The 22,074-nt window shown below is 51.2% G+C and overlaps 2 protein-coding genes across 48 annotated transcripts in view; one reads left to right on the top strand and one right to left on the bottom strand.

The window, feature by feature from the left end:
• The window catches only part of LOC141579332 (uncharacterized), a 147,208-nt gene extending 132,059 nt beyond the window's left edge, over window positions 1-15,149 (bottom strand). For 11 of the 34 annotated variants that reach the window (XR_012510470.1, XR_012510472.1, XR_012510474.1 and 8 more), the window contains exons 1-11: window positions 14,911-15,147; window positions 13,106-13,484; window positions 9,796-9,882; window positions 9,289-9,449; window positions 6,275-6,403; window positions 5,798-5,931; window positions 5,343-5,394; window positions 4,863-5,056; window positions 3,394-4,059; window positions 2,974-3,086; window positions 1,029-1,574 (exon numbers count right to left, since the gene is read on the bottom strand). Coding sequence is in view for 7 of the 34 variants with exons in the window: in XM_074374487.1 (XP_074230588.1) it covers window positions 3,010-3,086; window positions 3,369-3,558; window positions 4,863-5,056; window positions 5,343-5,394; window positions 5,798-5,931; window positions 6,275-6,403; window positions 9,289-9,388 (876 nt within the window). In the remaining 27 variants the exon portion in view is untranslated. Of the gene's footprint in view, window positions 1-11; window positions 1,575-2,973; window positions 3,087-3,368; window positions 4,060-4,862; window positions 5,057-5,342; window positions 5,395-5,797; window positions 5,932-6,274; window positions 6,404-9,288; window positions 9,450-9,795; window positions 9,883-13,105; window positions 13,485-14,910 lie in introns of those variants that run through there. The other 23 variants (XR_012510479.1, XR_012510480.1, XR_012510487.1 and 20 more) reach the window with 22 other exon arrangements.
• Window positions 15,150-15,260: 111 nt separating this feature from the next.
• Window positions 15,261-22,074, top strand: LOC141579333 (GDP-fucose protein O-fucosyltransferase 2-like). 14 transcript variants are annotated; one of them, XR_012510503.1, is made up of 6 exons: window positions 15,261-15,487; window positions 15,816-15,877; window positions 16,877-17,109; window positions 19,251-19,352; window positions 20,245-20,374; window positions 21,970-22,074. XR_012510503.1 is itself a non-coding variant. In XM_074374496.1 (5 exons), exons 1-4 carry the CDS (start codon window positions 15,398-15,400, stop codon window positions 20,331-20,333), a joined length of 402 nt encoding a protein of 133 aa, XP_074230597.1. In that variant the 5' UTR covers window positions 15,261-15,397; the 3' UTR covers window positions 20,334-20,374; window positions 21,970-22,074. The 14 variants fall into 14 exon arrangements, 5 of the variants coding, with proteins under 5 accessions (XP_074230597.1, XP_074230598.1, XP_074230595.1 ...); XR_012510500.1 differs by having other exon boundaries at window positions 19,251-19,417; XR_012510497.1 differs by lacking the exon at window positions 19,251-19,352.

Here is a 22,074-nt window from a genome sequence, read left to right as displayed (position 1 = left end):
ATCTGAGAATATTCTAGTGAAATAAATGTATTTTTCAGCTTAAGCAAGACACTGGGTGAATAAATCTAAAATGAAAAAACCACCCAGAGATCAGCAGTGAGTCATGCATGCAGTGTGACTGATCAAAACCAAGTTGTTTCCAAACCAGTGTGCAGGCTTGATGCCTTCATGAATCAAGTCTGTGTGGCACCAGGCCATCTCGAATACATGTTGATGAGGTATTTATAAGCCCTTCACCATCCCAGCACAAAGCCCACACATGAGCCACAAGACCATCACCTACACATCTGCAAAAGACACAGCATGGTGAATAGCACTTTTCTTGTTCAGTAGCCGGTGGCAGGGCACTGTGAGCAGACAGAGATACAGGGACACAGAGACACAGAGGCACTTCCCCTCACTCAGCTGATAACCTTCCGTGCATTCCTGGGGACAGGATTGTCATAAAATGCACCATGGATTGATCCTCCTCCTAGGAAAGGAACGGTAGGTCTGTCCTCAGGTTGGAGCAAGGGTGGCCGGAGGATCTCAGAAGAGCTGTTTCAGCACAACCAATAGAAATGTCTGCCACCGTGACCACGAGAGACAGGTCTCCTGCCATCCCGGTAGGCACCTGGGCTCCTGACAAAAGCTGGGCTCAGTAAAGGCTTGAGTAGAAGGCACAGACCTGAGGGATGCCCCAGCAAGAGACAGGAGGTAGGGCCTGGTTTATACTGCTCTGGGTGTATCCCAGCCTCATCAGAATACGAAATCAGAAATTTGCAAAACAGCAGAGCTGGGATGGATCATCTACTCCAGACTCCTCACCTTACAGTTTAAAGGGTGGCAGCCCTGGGAGGCAAAGCAACGTGCTAAAGGCAGAGCGTGGAACTGGCAGCGCCAGATGAAACGCACCATGGCAACCCCCGTTCAAGGCCGCTGACACTGAGGACGGGGCCAAGGTTTCCAACGAGGAGAATGAGACAGTGTAAATACTTTGTTCCCCCCAAAACCCCAAATGGCACAAAAACTAAGGCACAAAAACTCACCTTAACTAGCTCTCTTCTGAGGGGGCTCTCTTCTGTCTCCGTCTTTCTGTCTGTCTCCATTTCTCTCTCTCAGACACAAACACATACAATTTTGTGAAAGGGGACTTCCTGCCATACAAAGACAGACTTCACATCTTCAGAGAAACACTTGACAAAGCACATTTCCAATTCAAGTCTTTGTGTGAGGTCTGGGCAACTGGCTTATTTTCTAGAACAATATGTGGTTCCAAAATCAGGAGATCATCTTCCCCAAAGGAAGAGCTCTGGTCCGTGTTGATGAAGCTGGGGGTGTCACATTTCATGAGCCCGTTCGGCTCCTCCTCTGGCCACCTGCTGCATCTGATGGCTTCCTGGAGCCGAACATCACTGTCAAGGGCTATGGTTGGGATACCAGCTTTGGCCTTGTCCAAGCGGTCCACTTCATTGACGTAGCAGTGAAAGAGGGACCTAGATTCGTCATTGTGCTGCCAGAGAACCCCTTGGGCACCAGCGGTCTTCCAAAGTCCGACACAAAGCTGTTCAGTCTGAATCTCTTCTCGGGAGACTCTGCATTGCAATAAAGAAAACCAAAATAAAAGATCGCTCACACTCTAGCTCGGTGACCTGAAGACTTATAGTTTTTGCTGAGAGCAAATCCCTGCACAGAGCATGCTGACAAGCACTGGAAGTGAGAGACATCACTTTCGAACACATACAATTACACCCAAGGCAAAAGTCTCGTGAGGGCCCTTGGACCATCCTGAAAAGACATCGCTCCCTGAGAATCCTCAATACTGGTGCATCGCACACCAGTGTTTCTCAGTGGGACACTCAGATCATCTTCATCAGAATTAGTTAAAGTGCTTCTTAAAGTGCAGAATTCTGGGGTGCACACCCTCAGTGTCTCCAGAAGTAGGGACCGGCAGTCTGTATTTTCATAGCCACCAAGATCACTAAACATGCTCAAGTTTAGCACCGCGGTCTACATCGGGTCACCTGAACATCGACAATGCTGTCTCATGGGGTGGGGGGGGTGCCATGTGTGTCAGTGTGCTGTCCTACCCACGTGTATCCCCTGATTCTCAGAACTGACAGTGCAGTCCCATTGGGCAAGAAATACCACCATTTCACAATGCATACTCAGGGCGCCTGACTGACAGATACAATCAGTGCTAGGAAAGGGGACAAAACTCAGGTTCCTCATCGCTTGTTTCACTTACTGTGGGACAAATGATCAATTCAAGGGTAATAAATCAGTGTATGAGTGAATAACATGACTCTCGTTAGTCCCACGAGTGCCTGGAAGAGCGAGCCTGGGCACACTGAGAATCATAACAGCCCATCTACTTAATTGTCATCCTCCCCAGATTTATGTAAAGGTTACTTCCACCCAGGCAGTGACCCCTGAAGGGCAAGAATCATGTCTGAACACACTCTCAAATCCAGAACAGAACGTGACAACAATTAGGCTCTGGGGCCTGTGTTTAGCGAGTGTGGAATCTCAGTGATGCCAGCTCTTAGACCTTGCCTTCCCATCCCACCCCTCACGATATGGCCCTTATGACCAGCTCTCCCGGGGCTGGGGCCATGGAACCCATTTACAGGACTGGAAGAATCTGATCATGTAAACCATCCCCCAGATTATCACCAAGAGTCACCTGCATTTCAGGGATCAGTAATCCCAGAAGCTTTGCAGTTCAGGCAGCTGAGGGATTTTTATATCAGCTCTGTCTTCTACTGTGACTGCCTGGGTGACATCAGACAAGGAATTCTCAAAAGCCTGAGCTTTTCCTTTCAGGAATAATCTAAATAAAAAATCTCGTTGACCACTCAACAAGTGTGATGTGAAGATCAATGATTTACACAGGAGTACAACATTCACTAGGTCATGGATTTAGAATCAGAGAAAAATCATTTGAGAAAGATTGACAGAATGTAGCTTTAATGCAAATTTAAGTATTCTTACCTTTCAGTAAATCATCTTCTTCCCCAACTTATCACTTCACCCAAGTTTAAAAGATGTTTGAGAACAGGGATGAGTGTGCCAGCAATCTGGGACCCAATAACCTAAAATGTCACCTAGGAAAAAGAGGGGAGTAACACGTTTTTAAAAAGCATGGTGAGGATGGCGGGGCCATCCCCCAACTCCAGACTAAGAAGCTCTAAGTAATAGATTTCCTGCCTGCCTGGGGCATCAGCTGATGTGAAAACCCACCCAGAAACCTCACTGTCCAGCAGCTCCTCCGTAACACAGGCTACACTTTCTCAGAATTAAGAATTGGGGCCAGTAACCACTTCGCTGAAGAATAAAGTCAAAGAAGAAGAAGAGAGTTCTGCCCCTCCCCAGGGGAGAGCCCAGACCTTGGGCTGCATGCACTGAGCCCACCTCCCAGGAGAAGGATAAACTGGAGAAGGGCGTCCTGCGAAACTGGGGCAGCAAATGTTCAGATGGGAAAAAATTGACCGGCTGGCCAGGGACAGCCCCCTCCGTCGCTGCCTTGGCGGCTGCCTCCGCCCCCTCAGCACATCCTGCCCATTTCCGGTGGTTAAGCTGTCAGGGAAACAGTGCTTTGCGACCTGGGGCAACAGAGGCTGCCCCCAGGCCAAGCTGCGGGGGAAATGGGATCTAAACCACCAGCTCCCAAGCGGCAAGCTCCATACCCCCGCCAACAACCCGCCGCCCCCGCAGCCTACAGCACCCCCGGGGCAATATGTCCTGGAGAAGGGTGACCCGGGAATGAGGGGCAGCAGAGGCCACCCCCACGTCAGGCCTCCAGAGAGATGGGAGCTTATCCTCCAGCCCGCCAGGGGCAGACCCCCCTCCTCTCCAACCCCTGATGTCACCGCGCCCACCTCCCAGGAGCAACCTGACCGGGTGTGGGGTTTCAGGCTAATCTTGGGCGGGAGAGGCCGTCCCCAGGCCAGGTCAGGGGAGAGGAGAAGAAGTGGCCCCATTAGGCGGGGCAGCCGGCCGTCGCAGCTGCCTCTGCCCCTCGACAGCATCGCGCCCGCCTCCCAGGAGCAAGCTGACCTGAAGACGGGCATCTGGCTTCTTGGGCAGCAGAGTACGCCCCCAGGTTTGGCCGTGGGGAAGAGGAGAGCAAATTGACAGGCTCCGCGCTGCAGGTCCTCTACCCCTGCTGTCGCCTCCCCCACACTTTAAAGGCACTTCCCAGGGCGCCCCTCCCCCAGCAGGCTAAATGGGACAGGTGTGTCTGGTGATCTGAGGCAGGAGAGGCCACTCCCACACCAGGCCATCGGGGAGACGGGAGCCAATCCACCAGCTCCCCAGGCAGCCCCCTACCCCCACAGCAGCCACCGCTCCTGCCCCCTGACCTCACGGTGGCCGCCTCTAGGGAGCAGGCTGACCTGGAAATGGACTTCCGGCGAACTAGGGACAACAGGGACCGCCCCCAGGGCAAACCATGGGGAGAAATGGGAGCAAATGGACCGGCTCCATGGGAAAACCTGCCGCTGCTGTCACCAACCCCAACGTAACACGCCCGCCTCCTGGGGCCAGGCTGACTAGGATACACGTGTCTCTTAACCCAGGGCAAGAGACACCGCCCCCAGGACAAGCCGCGGGGAAGATGGGAGCAAATGTGCCCGCTCCCCCGCTGCAGGCCCCCGACCCCCGCCACCCGTGCACCCTGACTACCCTGCCTCCCGCCCCCAACAGGCAAAGTGGGAAAGGGTTATCCCGGGACCTGGCGCAACAGAGGCTGCCTGCAGGCCACGCGGCACAGACATGGGAGCTAATCCTCAAGCTCCCCCTGGGCAGCCTCCCTATCCCCGCAGCCACCACCTTCCCAGCCCCCTGACTGCACCGCACCCATCTCCCAGGAGCAAGCTCACCTGGAGTCGGACCTCAGGCAAATCTCTGGCGGCAGAGGTCGCCCCCAAGCCAGGCCGCGGGGGAGAGAAGAAATGGAGCAGCTCCCTGGAACGGACCCAAACCCCCAGCCGCCGCCGCCGCCGCCGCCGCCGCCTCCCAGGACCAAGCTCACCTGGAGACCGGCGTCCCGCATCTACGGCAGCAGAAGCCGCCCCTGGCTCCGCCGCGGGGGAGAGCGGAGCGAATTGACCGGCTTCCGTGCGGCAGCCCCCCTATCCCCGTGGGCCCTGCACCTTAACCGCACCGCCTCCACTCCCCACTAAGCAAGCTGAGTGGGACAGGTGTGTGAGGCGACCTGGGGCAGCAGAGGCCGCTCCCAGGCCCGGCAGCCGGGAGAAGGCAACTATTCCATCAGTTCGCCAGGGGCAGCCCCGCTCCGCCCCCTTGCCGCTGCCACCGCCCCCGACCTAACCGCCCCACCACCCAGGAGCAAGCTTAACTGGAGTCCAACATCTGGCGAATCTCCGGCGGCCAACGCCCCCCCAGGCCAGGCTGCAGGGAAGAGAAGACATCGACCGGCTTGCCCGGGCAGCCTCCCACCCACCGCCGTCGCCGCCCCCTCCGACCCCTCCGCCAACCCAGACCATTGCACCAATCTCCCGGGGTCAGGCTGACTGCGAGGATGTGCACTTGCCTTCTGACCCTGGCCACGTGCCTGAGCACCTTCCTGCACCCCTACACTCCCTGTACCTCTGCACCCCTGCCACTCTCTGCACTTCCGCACTGCCTGCACCCCCGCATCCCCTGAACTGCCTGCACCCTCCACAGCCCCTGCACCCCTGCCACCACTTACACCTTTGCACTGCGTACACTCCTGCACCCCTGCTTGTCCCACACACCACCTCTTGGGCCTGTGGCAGAGTCTCTGCTGTTAGACCAATGCACAGGAACTCACATCTTTGTCAGTATATGATGCATCAGTGGACGTCTGGGGTTGGCTGCAGGAAGGTACATGTTCCCGGTCACTAGCCTGGGCCACTAGGGTGATCTCTGTGAGGTCACCCAGGACGGGCTCAGAGATGCTGTTCTCTGGGAAGAGAGGAGTTGAAACCGGTCTTGAGGGCAGAGCTGTGCTCACCAGGTCGTCCACGCTTCATGTTTTACACAGGGTTTCGGAGAAGTGAAATTGATCCGGCCAAGTAAGACCGGCTTGCTGTGCGCCCACCTCAGTCCTGGGCTCTGAGGCAGACCGACAGGCTCCCACCATCAGGACATAGTTTGGGCACCTGAATGGTCCCTTGGAGGCATCCTATCACTTCTCGGGAAGAAGTCCGGCTGCTTCCACCCTATGGCCCTCCCTCCCACTGTGCTGGCCTCAGGAAAGTTCCTTATTTGGGGAAGAATGCAGCCCACACCCTACCCCACCCCTCACCTTTCTCTAACCCAGGCTGGTGCTTTCTCTGCCCTTCAGAGTCTGGAAAGCCATTTCTCTTCAGGTATGTCCCTTCTGAGATGGACTTGCTTCCACTCAGTTCTAGGCGAGGATGCACCATGGAATGCACTGGGTAAGAGAACCAAAATAAATAGTTTCTTCTGTGAGGTTTTCTGTTTATCTACTGGGGCTGGGCTGTGTGTAGTTTGCTACAGCTATTCGTGCGAGAGGCTAAAGCCACCCGTGTGTCCTTGTTTTCATCTCCCCGCTGTCTTTGGGTTTTCCCTAGACACTCCTGAGACATTTACTTCTTTTAATTTTATTCCTGTTATTACACAGGGGCTCTACTGACATGGAGGTAAGGTGTTGGGGGAGCGGGAAAGAGCAGGGCTTCTGTAGTCCTGTGATTAGTTCTCATTGAGCCTGTGCCCTGAGCTGTGACCTCCACAAGTGTGTCTCTTTCCCCCACCCCAATTTGGGTGACACAGAAGGTATTTCCCTTCCCCCAGGTAGGTTAGGCTCTGGTAAAATAAATTCTCATAAAAAAAAAAAACAAAACACAACCCCCCACAATGGAAGAGAATGTTCTGGGTGTATTTCAATAGAGCTATTTTTTCCTTTCCTGGCAGGAACCATGAGGAGTTTTCCTATGATCTTCACTCTGAGAACAGGATACGGTCCTGGATGTAAAATGCATGAAAAAGAGCAGGGGGCCCCTGTGACTGGCCCCCTGGAGTTGTCACACTCGGACTTCCCCACGCTGAGCCTCCAGCTGGCCTCAGGGACCTGTTAAATCTGCCTGCCCCCGGGGTTCTTACAAAAGCGGGTTCTGCCCTGGGAGCTGTGACTCTCCAAGCCTGCCCGGCTGCCTCTCTGTGTTGGGAGCAGCTTTCCCCCTCAGTTTTCTTGTGGATCTAAGAAGAGCAGTGGGTTTGCAGCTCCCTCAGCTCTGGTGTTGTTTTCAGGACAGAAGGAGCAACTTCTGAGCTCCACACGAGCTGGACCAGAGGCTGGAAGCCTCCTCTCCTCTGCCTCCATGCAGACAATCAGTGGCTGTGGTTCTGGCCGAGTTTCTGAAGATGTGGATTTAAACACACACATCCCAGCCCCCACAGGAGCACACAGTCCCATAAATCCCTACAACTTCCACTGGTAACTACGGAACTGATGAGGACACGGGTTTCGGGGCTGCAGAGGCCTGACTGCATGACTTTCTCCGTGGCCTATTAATGTGGTTATTATGGGCCTTGTCTGAAGTGGCTTGCTTACCGCACCTGGTACATGGGAAATACAAAATAAGTACTAGAACCTCCACTTTTTCTCCCTCTTGGGCCTTCCAAACTAAAAATAATACGTGAACTCAGATGGCCTAGTCACCACAATGAGGTCGGACCAGCCCGGCTCTCCTGAGTGATGGGCACTGACTTGTGCATTAACTCGGAACAGTAGGGGAACCGCCTTCCTCTAACTGGGCCTCTCCCCACACCAGGCACGCCCTCAGCTGAGAAGGGGCCAACTCCCCCATTGAGGTGTGTGCTGGTGGCTTCAGTGTGACCTGGCCCTGCCGGGACATGAACCTGCAGTGAGGTGGAGTGTCAGGAGGAGGGGGGTCCCTGCTGGGGGAGCAGGGGGCCCGGTAGCACCCTGCGCAGCCTGGTGCCTGGGGCTCCCCAACATCTCCTACGGCCCCCGGGTCGGCTCTGGTCTGGGACACTCCATGCACCCTCCCAGTATCTTTTCTTTAAGTCCCTTTTTTGCTTTTATCAGCCAGAGGTGGCTTCTGTTGCTTGTTCAGTGAAACAGTGCATCAGGAAACCAGACTATTTCTAAGATCAGTGAAATACGAACTTTGGTCAGCTCGTCGGGCAGACCGTGCAGCACAAATTCCCGCACAGGGCTGTGCAAATGCCTTACGTGAAGGGTCCTCATCATCTGTCTTCAGAGATACAGAAGCTCGTGGTTCAGGTAAAACCTCAGGGAGGGATTGAGGAATCCACAGCTGGTTGGTTTCAAAGACTAACCGGTCGGACCAGACCCCTGAGCTGTGGTCAGAAGCCTGGCTCAATGTCACGCAGACTCAGCACCCTAAGGGTCCGGTGGGGCCGGTGCTGTTTCCTTTACAGGCTCTCGTTGTGGAGTCACTGTAGCCCCTTACACTCAGCAGGGAATCCAGCCCTCTTAGCCCCCACCCTGAGTGTTCCATGACACAAATCTCGGGAGTGTTTAATTTTCATCTTTGTTTAGGAGGATGAAGGTGGGGCAAGAGGAGAGATAAATTCACACTTAGTGACACCAAGTCACAGCCAGTACCTCCTCCTCGGAGAGCTATGTGCTCCCACAATGGTGGCTGGGGGGCTGGGCAGAGCCCCTCCTCTGGTCACAGAGGGACTCACTGCTCTGACTGCAACTGATGGGTTGGACAACCAATCCAGAGGGGACAGAGAATCTTTCCCGGGAATTTGGAACTGACACACAGAAATTAATTTCACTCATCTGGGGATTGGGAGGAGGGTGGGAATCAAATGAAACCAGAGCAGGAGAGAAAGTTACAAGTGAATGAGAGAGAGACAGAGAGACTGAACTTGTGAGAGTAAATAGTGTGAAGGAAGGATAACAATCAGGGCACAGAGGAATTCCAGCTCCTGGCTGTCTAGTGTGTCCCAGCCCATCAACACACCTGCGGGATGGTTAAAATCATTCCAGTTTTGCAGATTAGGAAACAGGCTGAAAGAGACGGGGGTTGGCTTTGGGTGCACAGTTAATTTAATTGCCACTGGACCCCTCACTTCCCACTGCCTGAAGGCACCATGACCCTCACAGGGACCCTGCAGTGCTGACAGCCTAGCACCCTGATCAAAGGGACCCTGCGGGAGTGGGAACCTCTCTGAGTTTGGAGAGTTCCCTGCACCGAGATTCCATGCATCAGCCGGCTCCAGCTCACCCCAGGTTAACGTCTCCCCAGCTGTGTAGTCCCCCGACCCGCTTACCTCCCTGCCAGGCACCCCCGTTCTTACCACCGAGTGTACTGCAGGAATTCAGGCACAGGGATGCCCAAAGCAACACGAGCCCAACGGCTGTACAAACAGCAGACTCCCAGCACCACCTTGGCTCCATGGGGATAGTAGGTGTCCTCACCTTTCATGTACCTAAGGCAATCTGTTTCTTCAGCTGGAGGCTATAGAGAAAAATAAAAGGTCCAAAACATTGTTCAGTGGGGAATTCCTCCAAGGACCTGACTTCAGTGTCTACAACCAGTTGTGCTGGCCGCTCTTACCCCCGGACTTTGGGTGAGGTGGATTATTGATCAGCACAATCGCCGGTGGCCCCGCTCCTGGGCTTGGCTGCCCAGAGGGGCTGGGGGAATGGGTAAGGCCAGGGCAATCAGGAAGAGCACCGAGGACCTGACATCTCGCCTCCGCAGTTGTAAACCCTTCCCCAAATCTCAAGGCATTGGACAGAGTGCAGCCACCACAATAATGAGATGTTCCCATCTCTTCACTCACTCCTGTTGGTTCACTTACGTGCTGAGCATCCACTGGGTCACAGGACATGACACACAGGATGGCCAATGGGACAGGCTTTGTACTTCCCCCTGGATCCTGTTCAATCTGATGGAAGAATGATCACTCATAAACGGTTTCTCAAAAGGATACATAGACAGGAGACAAACTGCAGAGTGAATCAAATTTTAAAATATAAATGAAGATCCCCCAGTCTCCCCGCCTAAGGTTAACAGCATAAAGAAAATAGATCTTGCCTTTGATCACCAAGGTAGTGGTCACCCTCTCTCAGGAGGAAAGGAGAGTTAATCTTTGAGCAGGACACAGAATTGCTCCATCGAATTGGACCAGGACCTCTGCATTCATTCAGCAAATCTGTATAAGCTCCTACTACTTATGGGAATCTAGTAACTATACCCATTCCCAAGGCTCTTGGGCTTTATTAGTCAACAAAATAGACACGACTCCCCATCACTGGGGGCTCAGAGTTTTAGCAGAGAAAACAGGCAACATGATGGGGGTAGCAAGAGCTTGGGGAAAAATAAGAGTGATATGAGCAAAGTCAGGTGATGGTGGTGGGGTGGGAGGCAGGCAGGAGGGAATAAGGCAATCCTGGCAGATCTCAAGGAGTAATGAACTTGAAGCAGAATAGATCCGGAGGAAGAAGGAAGAGCCGGAGCCAGAGGCCCCCAGAGTGATGGGGAGAGTGTGGGCGGAGAGGCAGAGCAAGCCGGGTCCTCGAAGACCTTGGGACGACTTTGGCTCCTAATGGAATGGTGACCATTTTAGTGAGTTTTGATGGGATGGGTGATGTCCAATTTATGCTTTTGTTTTGGGTTTTCTTGGGAGGAGGTTAATTTATTTATTTTAGTGAAGGTGCTGAGGTTTGAACCCAGGATCTCATGCATGCTGAGCATGCACTGTATCACTGAGCTACACCCACCCCCTCAAATGTATGCTTTTATAGGCTCCCTCTGACTCTGTGTGGATGAGATTGTAGAAAAGCAAAGATGGAAGAAGTAGGCTATTTTGTGTCCAACAAGGGGCTGAAGGTGGCTCCTAGGAGGGCGGGGAACAGGGAGTACGTGGTTAATGAATTCAGAGTAGCCAGAATTTTCTAACAAGCTGGATTTGCTGTCTGTGTGTGTGTAAGAGAAAGAGAGAGAAAGAACATGGTTCCAACATCTGGACCTGGAAAATGGCATGGATGTCCTCTCCATCCACAGGAGGTGGGACAAAATGGGGCTGAGCAGGTGGAAAGGGGCTGGAATCAGCTCAGTTCTTCAATATCATGATTAAGGAGTCTATTAGATATTGCCACAGAAATGCCTAATAGGTAGAGGAGTCTGGTTTTTTTTTTCTTTCTTTTTAACATTAAAAAATATAATTTAAATGTATTAATTTTATTATGTGAATGGATTTGGAATTTTATTTCATGCCAAGGTATATGTTATAATAGCCAAATGGAAAATATATCAGAAAAGGGGAGAAATGAGGGCTTTCACAAAAACTGACTGTCCGTAACGTAGGTAAAATTTCAACGAAAGAGTCTTCAGTGCAAAATCCTCATCTTGGTGTTACATAAAATTAAATGAAAAAGGACTATGTTGATGTATCATTATTTCATGTTACATAATAGCCCCAAACAAACACACTGTTTAACTATGAGGCTTGTAGAAATGCTATTCACTTTATTGACATAAATACAGAAATGCAGAAAGGTTCTAAGGTAGAATAAGCATCTTAGTGGAAATAATAGAGATCTGAGCATTTCACATGATATGTATGGACTGATTCAAAATTTGGAAAAGTAATTTACACAGTAGAACATACGTAAGAATGTGAAAGCAAGATGAATGAAAGAAAAAGAATATGAGTATCAGGGAGAGAGTTCCAAATGGAAAAGGCCAGTCAGGGAGTTTTGGACAAATCGAGAAATTGATGGCATGTCAATTTCCAATTCTGGTTGCTTCTACCAAAAGTATAGCAGTGAGATAGAGGAGAGACCCAGGACCCAACTCCGAGGCACATTTGCAGCAAATATTTGGAAAAAAGAGGAGACGTTGGCAAAAGACCAGCCAGTGGATCGAAAGCAGAGCGATGGGCTGGAGGCCAAGTGAAGCAGGAACACGGGGGAGGAGAAATGGAAGAGCCGGGTCAAATGCTGCCAAAGGGCCATGCATGATGAAGACTAAAAACTGACCACTATATTTAGCAACGTGGGGTCACTGATGGCCTTGACAGAGCAGTTTCCATAGAGCGAGGGATCAGGGGAAAAGCCAGAGTGGGTGCAAAAGGGAATGGCTCAAGAGAATATGCAGACAGTGAGTTTAAACGACTCATTAAAGATTTGCTGCAAAGACATGGGGTGGCAATTGGTGGGGGCCAATTAGAGTCAAGGAGTGCTGTTTGTTTCTTTTAAGAGGATGGACTTTTATATACTGATAGGAGCCAACTAGCAGTAGAACAAAATAGATGAGGTAGTGACAGAGAGGATGGATGTGGGAGTGACAGCCCGGAGAAGATTGTATGGATGGGCCCCCTGGTGACTTTTGGATGACCTGGCTTTCGATGTCACCTGTAATAAGAGGTGGGGCAGCGAGAGTGAGGTCACAGACATCAGAAGGCGAGCGGATGTGCTGGGAGTTGCTGGTGAAATTTCTTTTCTCTTGGCTTCAGTTTGCTTGGTCAAAGTAGAAAAGTAAACTTACCAGCTGAGGGACGAGAAGGAATAGTTACTGGAGTCATGAACAGAAGATATGAAAGAGACTTCAGGGACAATGGGACAGTGAAAAGAGCAGAGGGAGACGGGGGGAGTGTGCTCTCAGAAAGTTACGTTTTATCTTTGAGGTCCCCAAGTGTTGGATGTGTGATTGCCCTTCCTGCTGTCCACGAAATAAAAATTGAGTATGGTCCAGGGAAAATGCTATTTCATTCTAAGAGGCTGCCTGTTTCTCAGGAACGGTCATCTTAAACTGCAAACACTACAAAAATGTTGAAAAGAAGAACTTGTGTACCCAATGACCCACTATTTTCTATAAATTTGGTTGCTATTTAGTTCCCCTATCAATACCACAGAACCGATACTGCCTAGGATGGAGATACATCGATGCTTAAATGGAAATGAAATTTGTATCTTTTTCCTAAACTCCATGGCTTCCTTAACATCCCATTCCCCTTGGAATTTACGGGTGTCCGGTATAAGAAATAAGAAACAGTTTGAGAAAATCCCGGCTCAGAATTACACAGCACAACCTCAGCTCAGAAGAATACAGCCATAAAAATGTTTAGAAGCAAAACTCCATAACTACTCTTAAAGAATTTTGCAAACCTGGGCCTGCCCAGATGTTTCCAAACTGGAAAGGTACTCCAATCAGTTGACCGGTACGGGAACCAGAGGCTGGTCAGCCTTTTCTGTAAAAGCCAGAGACTAAATATTTTCAGTTTTGCAGATCATTTTGTTGTAACCATGCAGGTCTGCAATAAGAAAGCGAAGAGCACTGGGAGACACGAAACAAATGGGCATGCCCACACCCTCCCTTCCACTCAGGGCAGCTTCTCTGTGGTGGGGAGCTTTGCCACAATGACTTGTTTCTTTGTTTCCATTGGTTTCTTTGTTTCCACCTTACTGCTCAAACTCAGAACTTCAAGTGAGCCTGGTCCTTCAGCATCCATGCAGAAAGAAGGCTGAGTGGGGGTGGGGATCCCACCTGACAGAGAAGAGAGATGGCTTGTCACCATGACATGAGACAATCACACCTTCCGGGGTGAAAGGGAACAAAGATAAGGGAGGGGCACAGCAGTGGGACCCCTGGGTCACCTGCCAGGCTTGCTCTCCCTCCACGGCCACCCTGGGGGCCTGGGTGGTGTTTGAACTCAGCTACAGTGATTAGGCTGAGGGGACTCAGGATAAAGGACCCTCCGTCTCCACACCGGGTTCCAAACGCAGCCTCTCTAAGTCTACCCTCTGAATTTCTGGAACTCAGCTGGAAGAATACATGATCAGGCCAGACCCAGAGCCCAAGCCAAACACGACAAGGGTCACGTGGGGTTGTAACCCCGTGCTCAGCGGTCGGGGTCTCCTTGCAAATCTGCAGAAATCCCTGTTCTGCCTCATTCCTGGGAGAAACCCCACATCTCTTCCTGCTCTGTCTGTTCTTCTCTTGAGGCTATTGTCCTGGAGGGATGCAGAGTCCTTGAACCTGGCCCTCCAAACGTACATAAGCAGCCTGTTCAATAAAACAAATTATGCACTTTTTCACATTTGCCAGTTTTTTGATTCCAGAAAGGCTGCGGGACTCTTTATCACTGTCTCCTGTGCCCCCACCACTTGGTGGCCCTCTCCTCATGGAAACACGATTTCCCACAACTGCACCCTGCCTCCCTGCTTGTCAGAGGGGAGTGACCCACAAAGACACAGGTGTTTGTGAGGATCCTGTCCCCCAGCAGAAAGCCTACTCCTGGAGCCACGGACAGGGATCTGGCCTCCTGAGCCGCTCAGCTCTAATTGAAAGCCTAAACTGGGGACCCCGAACATTGCTGACTGACTTTCTGAGTCACCTGGGCTGGAAGGGCCTGATTTTTCTTTCCAAGAATGGATGTAGCGCAGCCTCCATTTTCAGGGCTGACATTCATGACGTATCTAGTTCCCCCAAATGCACCCCAGGAAGGAAAGGCCCTTCCATCCCACTGGTTAGAAACCCAGCCCAGGGGAGTTCCGAAGCACTGCATTGCTGTCAGGTCCAGCATCCCTGCAGAGTGGCCCCTGCCCCTGAATGAGCCCCTTCCCTGGGCCTTCCCTGCCTCGACATGACCACACCCCAGGTGGTGCTGGGGAAGGCAGGGAGTGCAGTGAGGGGAGGGGGGAAGCAGAGCCCCTTGCTCTGGAGTGAGGAGACCACAGAGAAAGGCACACATCACCCCGACCCTATACCGCAAACTCTTAGCCCCGCCAACACAGGGGCCGCTCTGCGCCCTCTCACCGTGGCTCTCCTGTGAGACTGCACCCAACCCGACATCTGGCACCCAAGCCCTACCTCCCCTCTTATGACAGATCCCGTCTTCTTGGAAACTGCCTAGCAGCGCGTATTCAAGGCCGGCAGCGGGCCTGGCGGATCTGCACTTCAGGTGCCCTACCTGGCCAGCCGTGCGTGCCTGGGCTCAGTCCTCTTTCTTGCCCACCGGTAGCCTGGGTCCACGTCCGGTGCAAGCGGAGGCCACGGAGCCCAGGCTGATCCCCACACACGGACAGGTGAGGGTGCCCCCGCCTCGCTGCCCCGCTGCCCCGCCCACTGTTGGCAGCAACACCCCAGCCTCCGGCCGGCGCCACATGCAGGTCAGGACTTCCGCGCGGCCCTGCCCTCCCCGGCCCCGCCCAGCTGTCCCATAAGCCTCCCCCCACCCCCGTCCTGGCTGTGCCCTGGCTCCCATTGGCTCCGCAAGTTCTGCCCTCGCACCACTAGACTCGGGAGGACGCACGACGCAAGCGCTAGGGGAGGGCCCCGCGGAGTTGCCATGGTTACAGGCGCCACGCTCTGCGCGGGCCGGCGTGCACTTCTGGGGCGGGTAGCGGGCTCCGGAAGTGTGCAGCTGCCCGGGACCATGGCGGTGCTTGCTGCTGGGGATGGCGGCTTGCTCGGCCGGGCGACTAGTTCTGGCCTGGTCAGTCGGCGGCCGACATCCTCTCTGGGGCGGCGTCCCACAGACGGTAAACGTACGTCCGTGCCGTCGGTGGGGCCGGCGGACATGAACCGGGGTGGGATCGGGGTTGGGGCGGTGGCCGGGGAGGGCTGTGGTGCCGGGGAGCGTGTTGGGGCGGGGCGGGGCAGGGCTTGGGCACAGCCTCAAGCTTTCCTCCCCCTCAGGCCCTGGGGCTGGGGCCGCGAGTCTGGGTCTCCCTTGGTGGCCGCGGCCTCCCAGAACCCCCCGGGAAGGGCAGGCGGAGGACCCATCATAGATGAAGCGGGGCCTTACCCGGGTTTTGAAGAGCCCCAGAATCAGATGTTGGAATGGGGTGGCTTATCAGTCTTGTTCCTCTGCAGGGAAATTTCAGTTCCATCCAGATGTTGGTTCCTTCAGTCAACCTCAGGAATAAGACACAAGGGTCAGTGCCGATAAGCAGTTATCTAAGGCTTGACTCAAAATAAACTATGCGGGGTGTAGGGATGGTAGATGGGACCCTCCCTCTTGAAGTTAGCAGTCTTCTGGAATTAGAGGCCCCAGTTGAGGATTACATCCTCATCTGCAGTAATGGAGTTTGTGAGAAACACACAGAGAAGGGAGGGGTGTGGTGGCGGTAACTCATTACAGAATCCAGGACCCTTGCCTGGCTCTTGTGTAGAAGAGTCTAGCCTTGGATAGGGCAACAGTTATCAAAGTGTATCCAAGGCCCCTGAGGTGCAAGACCATTTTCATAGAAACGCCGGGATGTCACCTGCCTTTTGCACACTCTTGCTCTCCCGAGTTCCTGCGGGGTTTTCCAGGGAAAACCTGGCCTGCGATACCACAAAACAGGGAATGCAGAGGCAGATAGGAGAATTCAGCTCTCACCAGTCCAAAAGAGATTTGCAGAAATTAAAATCACTGCTATTCTTCTCACTAATGATTTTTCTTTTGAAAAATAGAATTATATTTTGTTTAAGAGTATTAATGGTAACTTACAGTAGATTGTTAATATTTTTAAGTGAATTCATACACTTTTTCTAACTTCTTGTTTAACTTCTAACACAGGAAATATTGATAGATTAAACTCACATAAATAGCAGCCTTTTGGAGTTCTCAGTAATTGTTAAGAGTGTATAGGGTTCTGTAGAACAAGAAGTTTGAGAGCCCCTGGAGAACGGGTGCTCAGATGCTAGTCGGGTGCTTAGTGGTGTTAGACGGATGCCAAGATGTCTTCCGCAACTGCTCCCGGACTTGAAGTAATTGGCCACATGGAGATGGGTGGGCAGTGCCTCCACTTTACAAACCAGAAGCTGCTGAATGTGTCTGGAGTCTAGGCCATGGGCTGTGCAGGGATTCCCGTTGTATCTGTTCTATCTAAGCCTGGATTCCTGTGCAGAGGCCTGGCCCTGAAGACCCGCTCTCCTTTGCTCCCTGCCAGGTACCTTCTGTGTGACTTCAACCCTCCAGAGGGCTTCAACCTCCGTAGGAACGTCTGCATCCACATTGCCTTCCTCCTGAAGACCCTGCTGAAGATGGAGGAGCCGGTACTGGTGCAATTCCCTTGGGGCCACCTCTACCACTGGCAGAGCCCCGATCCCTGGTCCGACTCCTTTGACCTCCCAAGTCTCAACAGAAACATCCCTGACATTGAGTACGAGCAGTTCATTGCAGGTGAGGTGGTGGTCATTTAACTGGGGCCAGGTGGTCTTTGTTCTGGTTCCGATCTGAACATCGGGCCATCTTACTTTGGACTTGTCGGTCTGCTTAGGGGCCCTGCTCATGTTTCCTACACTGCAGGTGAATTTGGTTTTTCCATAGTTTTTTCGGGAAGTCAATTTGAAGTGTATGAGCTCTATGTCCCCTCCCCTCTGAAAACCCTGGCCTCCTGGTGAGATGGAGCGGTGACAAGGAGGCCACTGCCACAGAGGCCCTTGTCCCAGAAAGAGTCGCTCGCTGTGCAGTCAGGGCTGTTCTTACCTGTAGGAAAACACGATGTGTGTGTAACATGGGCCACGTGCTGGAGAAGATATGTAACTGCCCATCCAGTATAATTTGGTCCTGCTCAAGCTACCCATTTTAAATTTTGTAAGAGGGAAGAGTTCAAGATTTTCTTTGAATAAAGGTATTTAGAGCTTATCAATTTTTTTAAATTGAAATGTGATTGATTTACAATGTTTTGTTAGTTTCAGTTATACAGCTGTTTTGTTAGTTTCAGGTATGCAGCATAGTGATTCAGTTGTACATATACATAGTCTATTCTTTTTCAGGTTCTTTTCCATTATATGTTGCAAGATACTGAATATTCTTCCCTGTGTTCTACAGTGAATCCTTGTCGTTTGTCTGTTTTACATATAGTAATTTGTATCTGTTAATCTCAAACACCTAAGTTTGTTTTATAAGCCTGTGAGTCTGTTTTTTGTTTTATAGATAAGTCCATTTGTATCATGTTTTTAAAAATTCCACATATAAATGATATCATATGATACTTGTCTTTGTCTAACTTATTTCACCTAGTGAGATAATCTCCAGTTCCATCCATGTTGCTGTAAATGGCCTTAATTCCTTCTTTGTTATGACTGAGTAATATTCTGTTATATCTAAATACCACATCTTTATCCAGTCATTTGTCAGTGAATGTTTAGGTTGCTTCTATGTCTTGGCCATTGTAAACAGTGCTCCTGTGAAAATTGGGGTGCAGGTATCTTTTGGAATGAAGGTTCCCTCTGGATATATGCCCAGGAGTGGGATTGCTGGATTAGGTGATAAGCCTTTTTTTTTTTTTTTTTTTTTTTTTTTTTGTCTTTTGAGGAATCTCCATACTGTTTTCCACAGTGGCTGCACCAAACTACATTCCCACCAACAATGTAGGAGGGTTTCCTTTTCTCCACAGCCTCTCCGGCATTTATGGTTTGTGGACTTTTGAATGATGGCCATTCTGACTGGTGTGAAATGATAACATTGTAGTTGTGAGTTGCATTTCTCTGATAATTGAACGATATTAAGCATTTTTTATATACCTATTGGCCATCTGTGTGTCTTGATTGGAGAATTGCTTGTTTAGTTGTTCTGCCCATTTTTGGATTTGGTTGTTTATTTTTTTCTTATTAAGTTGTATGAACTATTTATATAGCCTAGAAATTAAGCCATGGTCAGTCTCATCTTTTGCAAATATTTTCTCCCATTCCATAGGTTGTCTTTTAGTTTTACTTATGGTTTCTATTGCTGTGCAAAAGTTTATAAGTTTAATTAGGTCTCATTTATTTATTTTGGCTTTTATTTCTGTTGCTTGGGTTGCTTAGATTGCCCTACAAAAACATTGCTGAGATGTATGTCAAATAATGTTTTGCCTATGTTTTCTTGTGAGAAGTTTATAGTGTCGTGTGTAATATTTAAGTCTTTAAGCCATTTTGAATTTGTTTCTTTTTGGTTTTTTTGCGACTCTATTGTATGCTTTTGATTTGTGGTTACCTTATTCTTCAAATATATCAGCCCATTACTATATCTATTTCCTTTAGACTGATAATCACGTAGGCTCCAACACATCCTAAGAATAACGAAGAAAAAAAAAGAAAGAAAAAAATCTACATTTTCTTGCTCCCCTCTCCCATTCCCAACTTTTTTTATTTTGATGTCCTTTTTCATTTTTACATCTTTATGTTTATTCTCTTGCAACTCGTTTTTGCATTTCCAACTATGGTTTTCCTGTTTCTATAGCATCCTGCTTCCTTTCTGTTTAGAATAGAACCTTTTAATGTCTCTGTTAGGTTCAATATTGCTGAGTTATCTCACCTCCCCCTCCCCCCTTCCCCCAGGCCTCTGAATCCTCAGTCCAGGGAAGCTAAACCATTCTAGCCTTCATCGGTTCTGGGAAAGCAATCTTCAGAGTGGGAAAAGACATTGAAAAATAATATTCTGTGAGTTGCACTCTACCCTTGCCCAGAGATGAGAAACATCTGAAGGTGGAGGAAAACAGTTGGAGGTGGGGAACACAAAGTCTTTTCTCCTTTTGCTACTGAAGAAATGATTGCTTTTGTAATTAGTGATGATGCCCTTTAAATTGGTGAGATCGAGATTCCACAGCTTCAGCGCCTGTGAATAACCAGCTGGGAGAAAGCTCTCTAGGGCCCCTGCAGTGGGAAAGGCAGCCCCTCTGAGCACCTGTTGTTCTGTATTCTTCCTGCCTCCACACGGGTTCCCTAGACACCGTGCAGGACGATGCAGTTACCCAAGGTGGAGGACGGGGAGACCCCTGCTGTGTGGCGAGCCACAGAAGCCCACACTTGAAGGACAAAATGTAGAGTAGTGGGGCGGTCATAGGAACAGGGGATGGTTGAGACCCAGGATGGTGTCCTGGAGTCCAGCAGCCAAGGCTGGTGGGGCAGATGGGGCCCAGGGGCATGGGCAGTCCTTGAGGGATCTGAAGCAAAGATAGGAACCAAGAGACTGGATTCGTGTGGGGGTACGGCACCCCTTGGAGGCTGTGGGGCAGCTCAGTGGGCCCAGGGGGAGCGGGCACTTCCCCAAAGCTGGGTTGACAGGTCACAACCAACTCACTGGGGACCGAGAGGCACTGAGTCATTTTTAACTTTTTGTCCCTCTTCCTGGAAAAGAAACTGCTGCCTGTTAAATAGCCTGTGTCGTTAGTGAGAATTAAAGACATGAAGCAAGATTGCCTCAAAAGTCATCCATTGTGTAGTTGTTAATAAGGGTCAAATGAAAACTTGAATAGATGAAATGAAGCATTCATCAGAGGATTTGAAACTCCTTTAAAATAAAAATTCTTGCTGCCTTTGTTCTTCATTTCAGGGTTCACTTGGTGATAATAATCATAACCAAAGCAACAGCAAACCCTTACAGTACTCTGTCCTGCTGTTCCAGGAACGCTGTGTTCATGACAACCCAATGAGTTGGCACCACTATGAGTTCCACTTTAAAGGTAAGGACATTCATTAATCGCACGGCTAATAAATGGCAGAGCTGGGACTTGAACCCGAGCTCTCTGGCCCCAGAGACCCCTCTCAGCCCCTTCACTGCAGCTCATCACTTGGCATGCCCGACACAGGCCAGCATTTACGAGCAGCGTGACCTTGGCCAAGGCTGCTTCACTGCTTGGTCTCTGATTCCTCATCTGTAGAATGGGGGTGTGGGCAGTGAACTCTGTGAGCTCAGTGGTCACTTCCTCCAGCTCTGCAATTCTACTGCTTTGAGTTAGTATAGTAAGTATCCGAGCCCCTACATGGCCCACACATGGGCTGGCGCTTTGCTAGGCCCTGGGTTACGGAGCAAAGTAAGATCCGCCTGCTCCTCCGAGGAGCCTGTGTCCCTCCACGGCAAACAGCTGCGAGGCCCAGGCTCCCTCGCTGGCGGTCGGGGGCTGGGCAGGAAAGTCTGATAAGAGAAGATGGAGGCAGAGCCCCTCCGGGAACAGTGGTGGCCACACAGCTCTCAGGAGCGAGAGCCTCTGTCCAGGCTGCTGACAGGGGGATCCTCATGAGGCCAGTATTCCCCCCAACCTAAGCCCTCAGGACAAAGATCCAGCCATCCCTGCAGTGTCACCATAGAGCCAGTCCATCCTCATCACTGTGCCTCTGTGCTCCTTTGTCCTCGGGCCTCTCTTCCCCCTACACCCAGAAGACTCTTCTCCCTCTCTTCTCTGAGTGCCCCCTCACTTCACCCGTGGTCCCTGCTTCCTGGGCCACCATCACTGGAGTTGACGCTTTGCACCTTCACAACCCCGTTTGATCAGGAGCCTGGGTTGGCCTCCTTGTGCTCACTTTCCACCTTCAGATGATTGCTCCTCCCCTCGTGGGAGCACATGGAAAACCCAGATCCTTTCCTAGCAGTGCCTGCCACCTGGCCTCCCTGCTCATCTGCCTCAGTCAGGAGCACCTGGACCACCAGCTCTGTATTGCCTCGCCTCCTACCATCAAGACGTCAAAGTTCATTCTCCTTCCACCTCCCAGTATGGTCATTGTAGGGTCTTCTTCTCCATCAGCCTGAGCCAGCCACCCCCCATTCACCCTACCCCCGGGCTCATACCCGGGCGTGTCTCCACCCCAGGTCCAGCCTCTCTCCTTTAAGTGCCCACCTCTAGCCGTCCAGCTTCTTCTCCACCAGCCTCCCTGGCCCTCCTTCACCCTCACTGGGGCATCATGCGCTGACTCCTCTGCTTTCCTGCCTGTCCACGTTCCTCTTACTTCCACTTCCCCACCTTCCAGCTCTGCATCCACAGTCAGCACTCTCTTTATGACAGACAAAACGCCCTTGAGCCTTGACCTTTTCAGTTCCTCACCAGGCCGACTTCCATCTCGGTTCACCCAGCTCTACTTGTTCTGAGCCTGCAGGCAGCAGGCTCTCCCAGCACAGATTTCCAAGACTACAAATCAATGCCCACCATGTTGCCGCTGCCAGGCAATCCTCCAGGATTTCTATAGTGAGCACATTTCACCACTTATCACTCAGTGGTGTCAACATTCTCTGCTCTCTGCACACCTCTAACCTTCCCTCTGTCTCTTCCCTGACTCCCAGCAGATGGTCATGCCTCCTGCTTCAGAGAGAATGACATGTCACTGGAAAGGAACTCGCTCACCTGCAGCAAATCTGCTCACCTCACCTTTTATCTGTCCCTTTCCCACC

The sequence above is a fragment of the Camelus bactrianus genome, chromosome 12, assembly GCF_048773025.1.
Source record: "Camelus bactrianus isolate YW-2024 breed Bactrian camel chromosome 12, ASM4877302v1, whole genome shotgun sequence".
NCBI lineage: Eukaryota > Metazoa > Chordata > Mammalia > Artiodactyla > Camelidae > Camelus > Camelus bactrianus.
The sequence above is the reverse complement of the archived record's forward strand: the minus strand, read 5'-3'. Positions and strand labels throughout refer to the sequence as shown.

Bases quoted from the DNA above. Each gene is read 5' to 3' on its own strand.
- LOC141579333 (XM_074374496.1), top strand. From the start codon at position 15,398: ATGGCGGCTTGCTCGGCCGGGCGACTAGTTCTGGCCTGGTCAGTCGGC. The intron at 15,488-15,815 runs GTACGTCCGTGC...GTTCCTCTGCAG, and splicing joins GCGTCCCACAGACGGTAAAC to GGAAATTTCAGTTCCATCCA. The intron at 15,878-16,876 runs GTCAGTGCCGAT...GCTCCCTGCCAG, and splicing joins CTCAGGAATAAGACACAAGG to GTACCTTCTGTGTGACTTCA.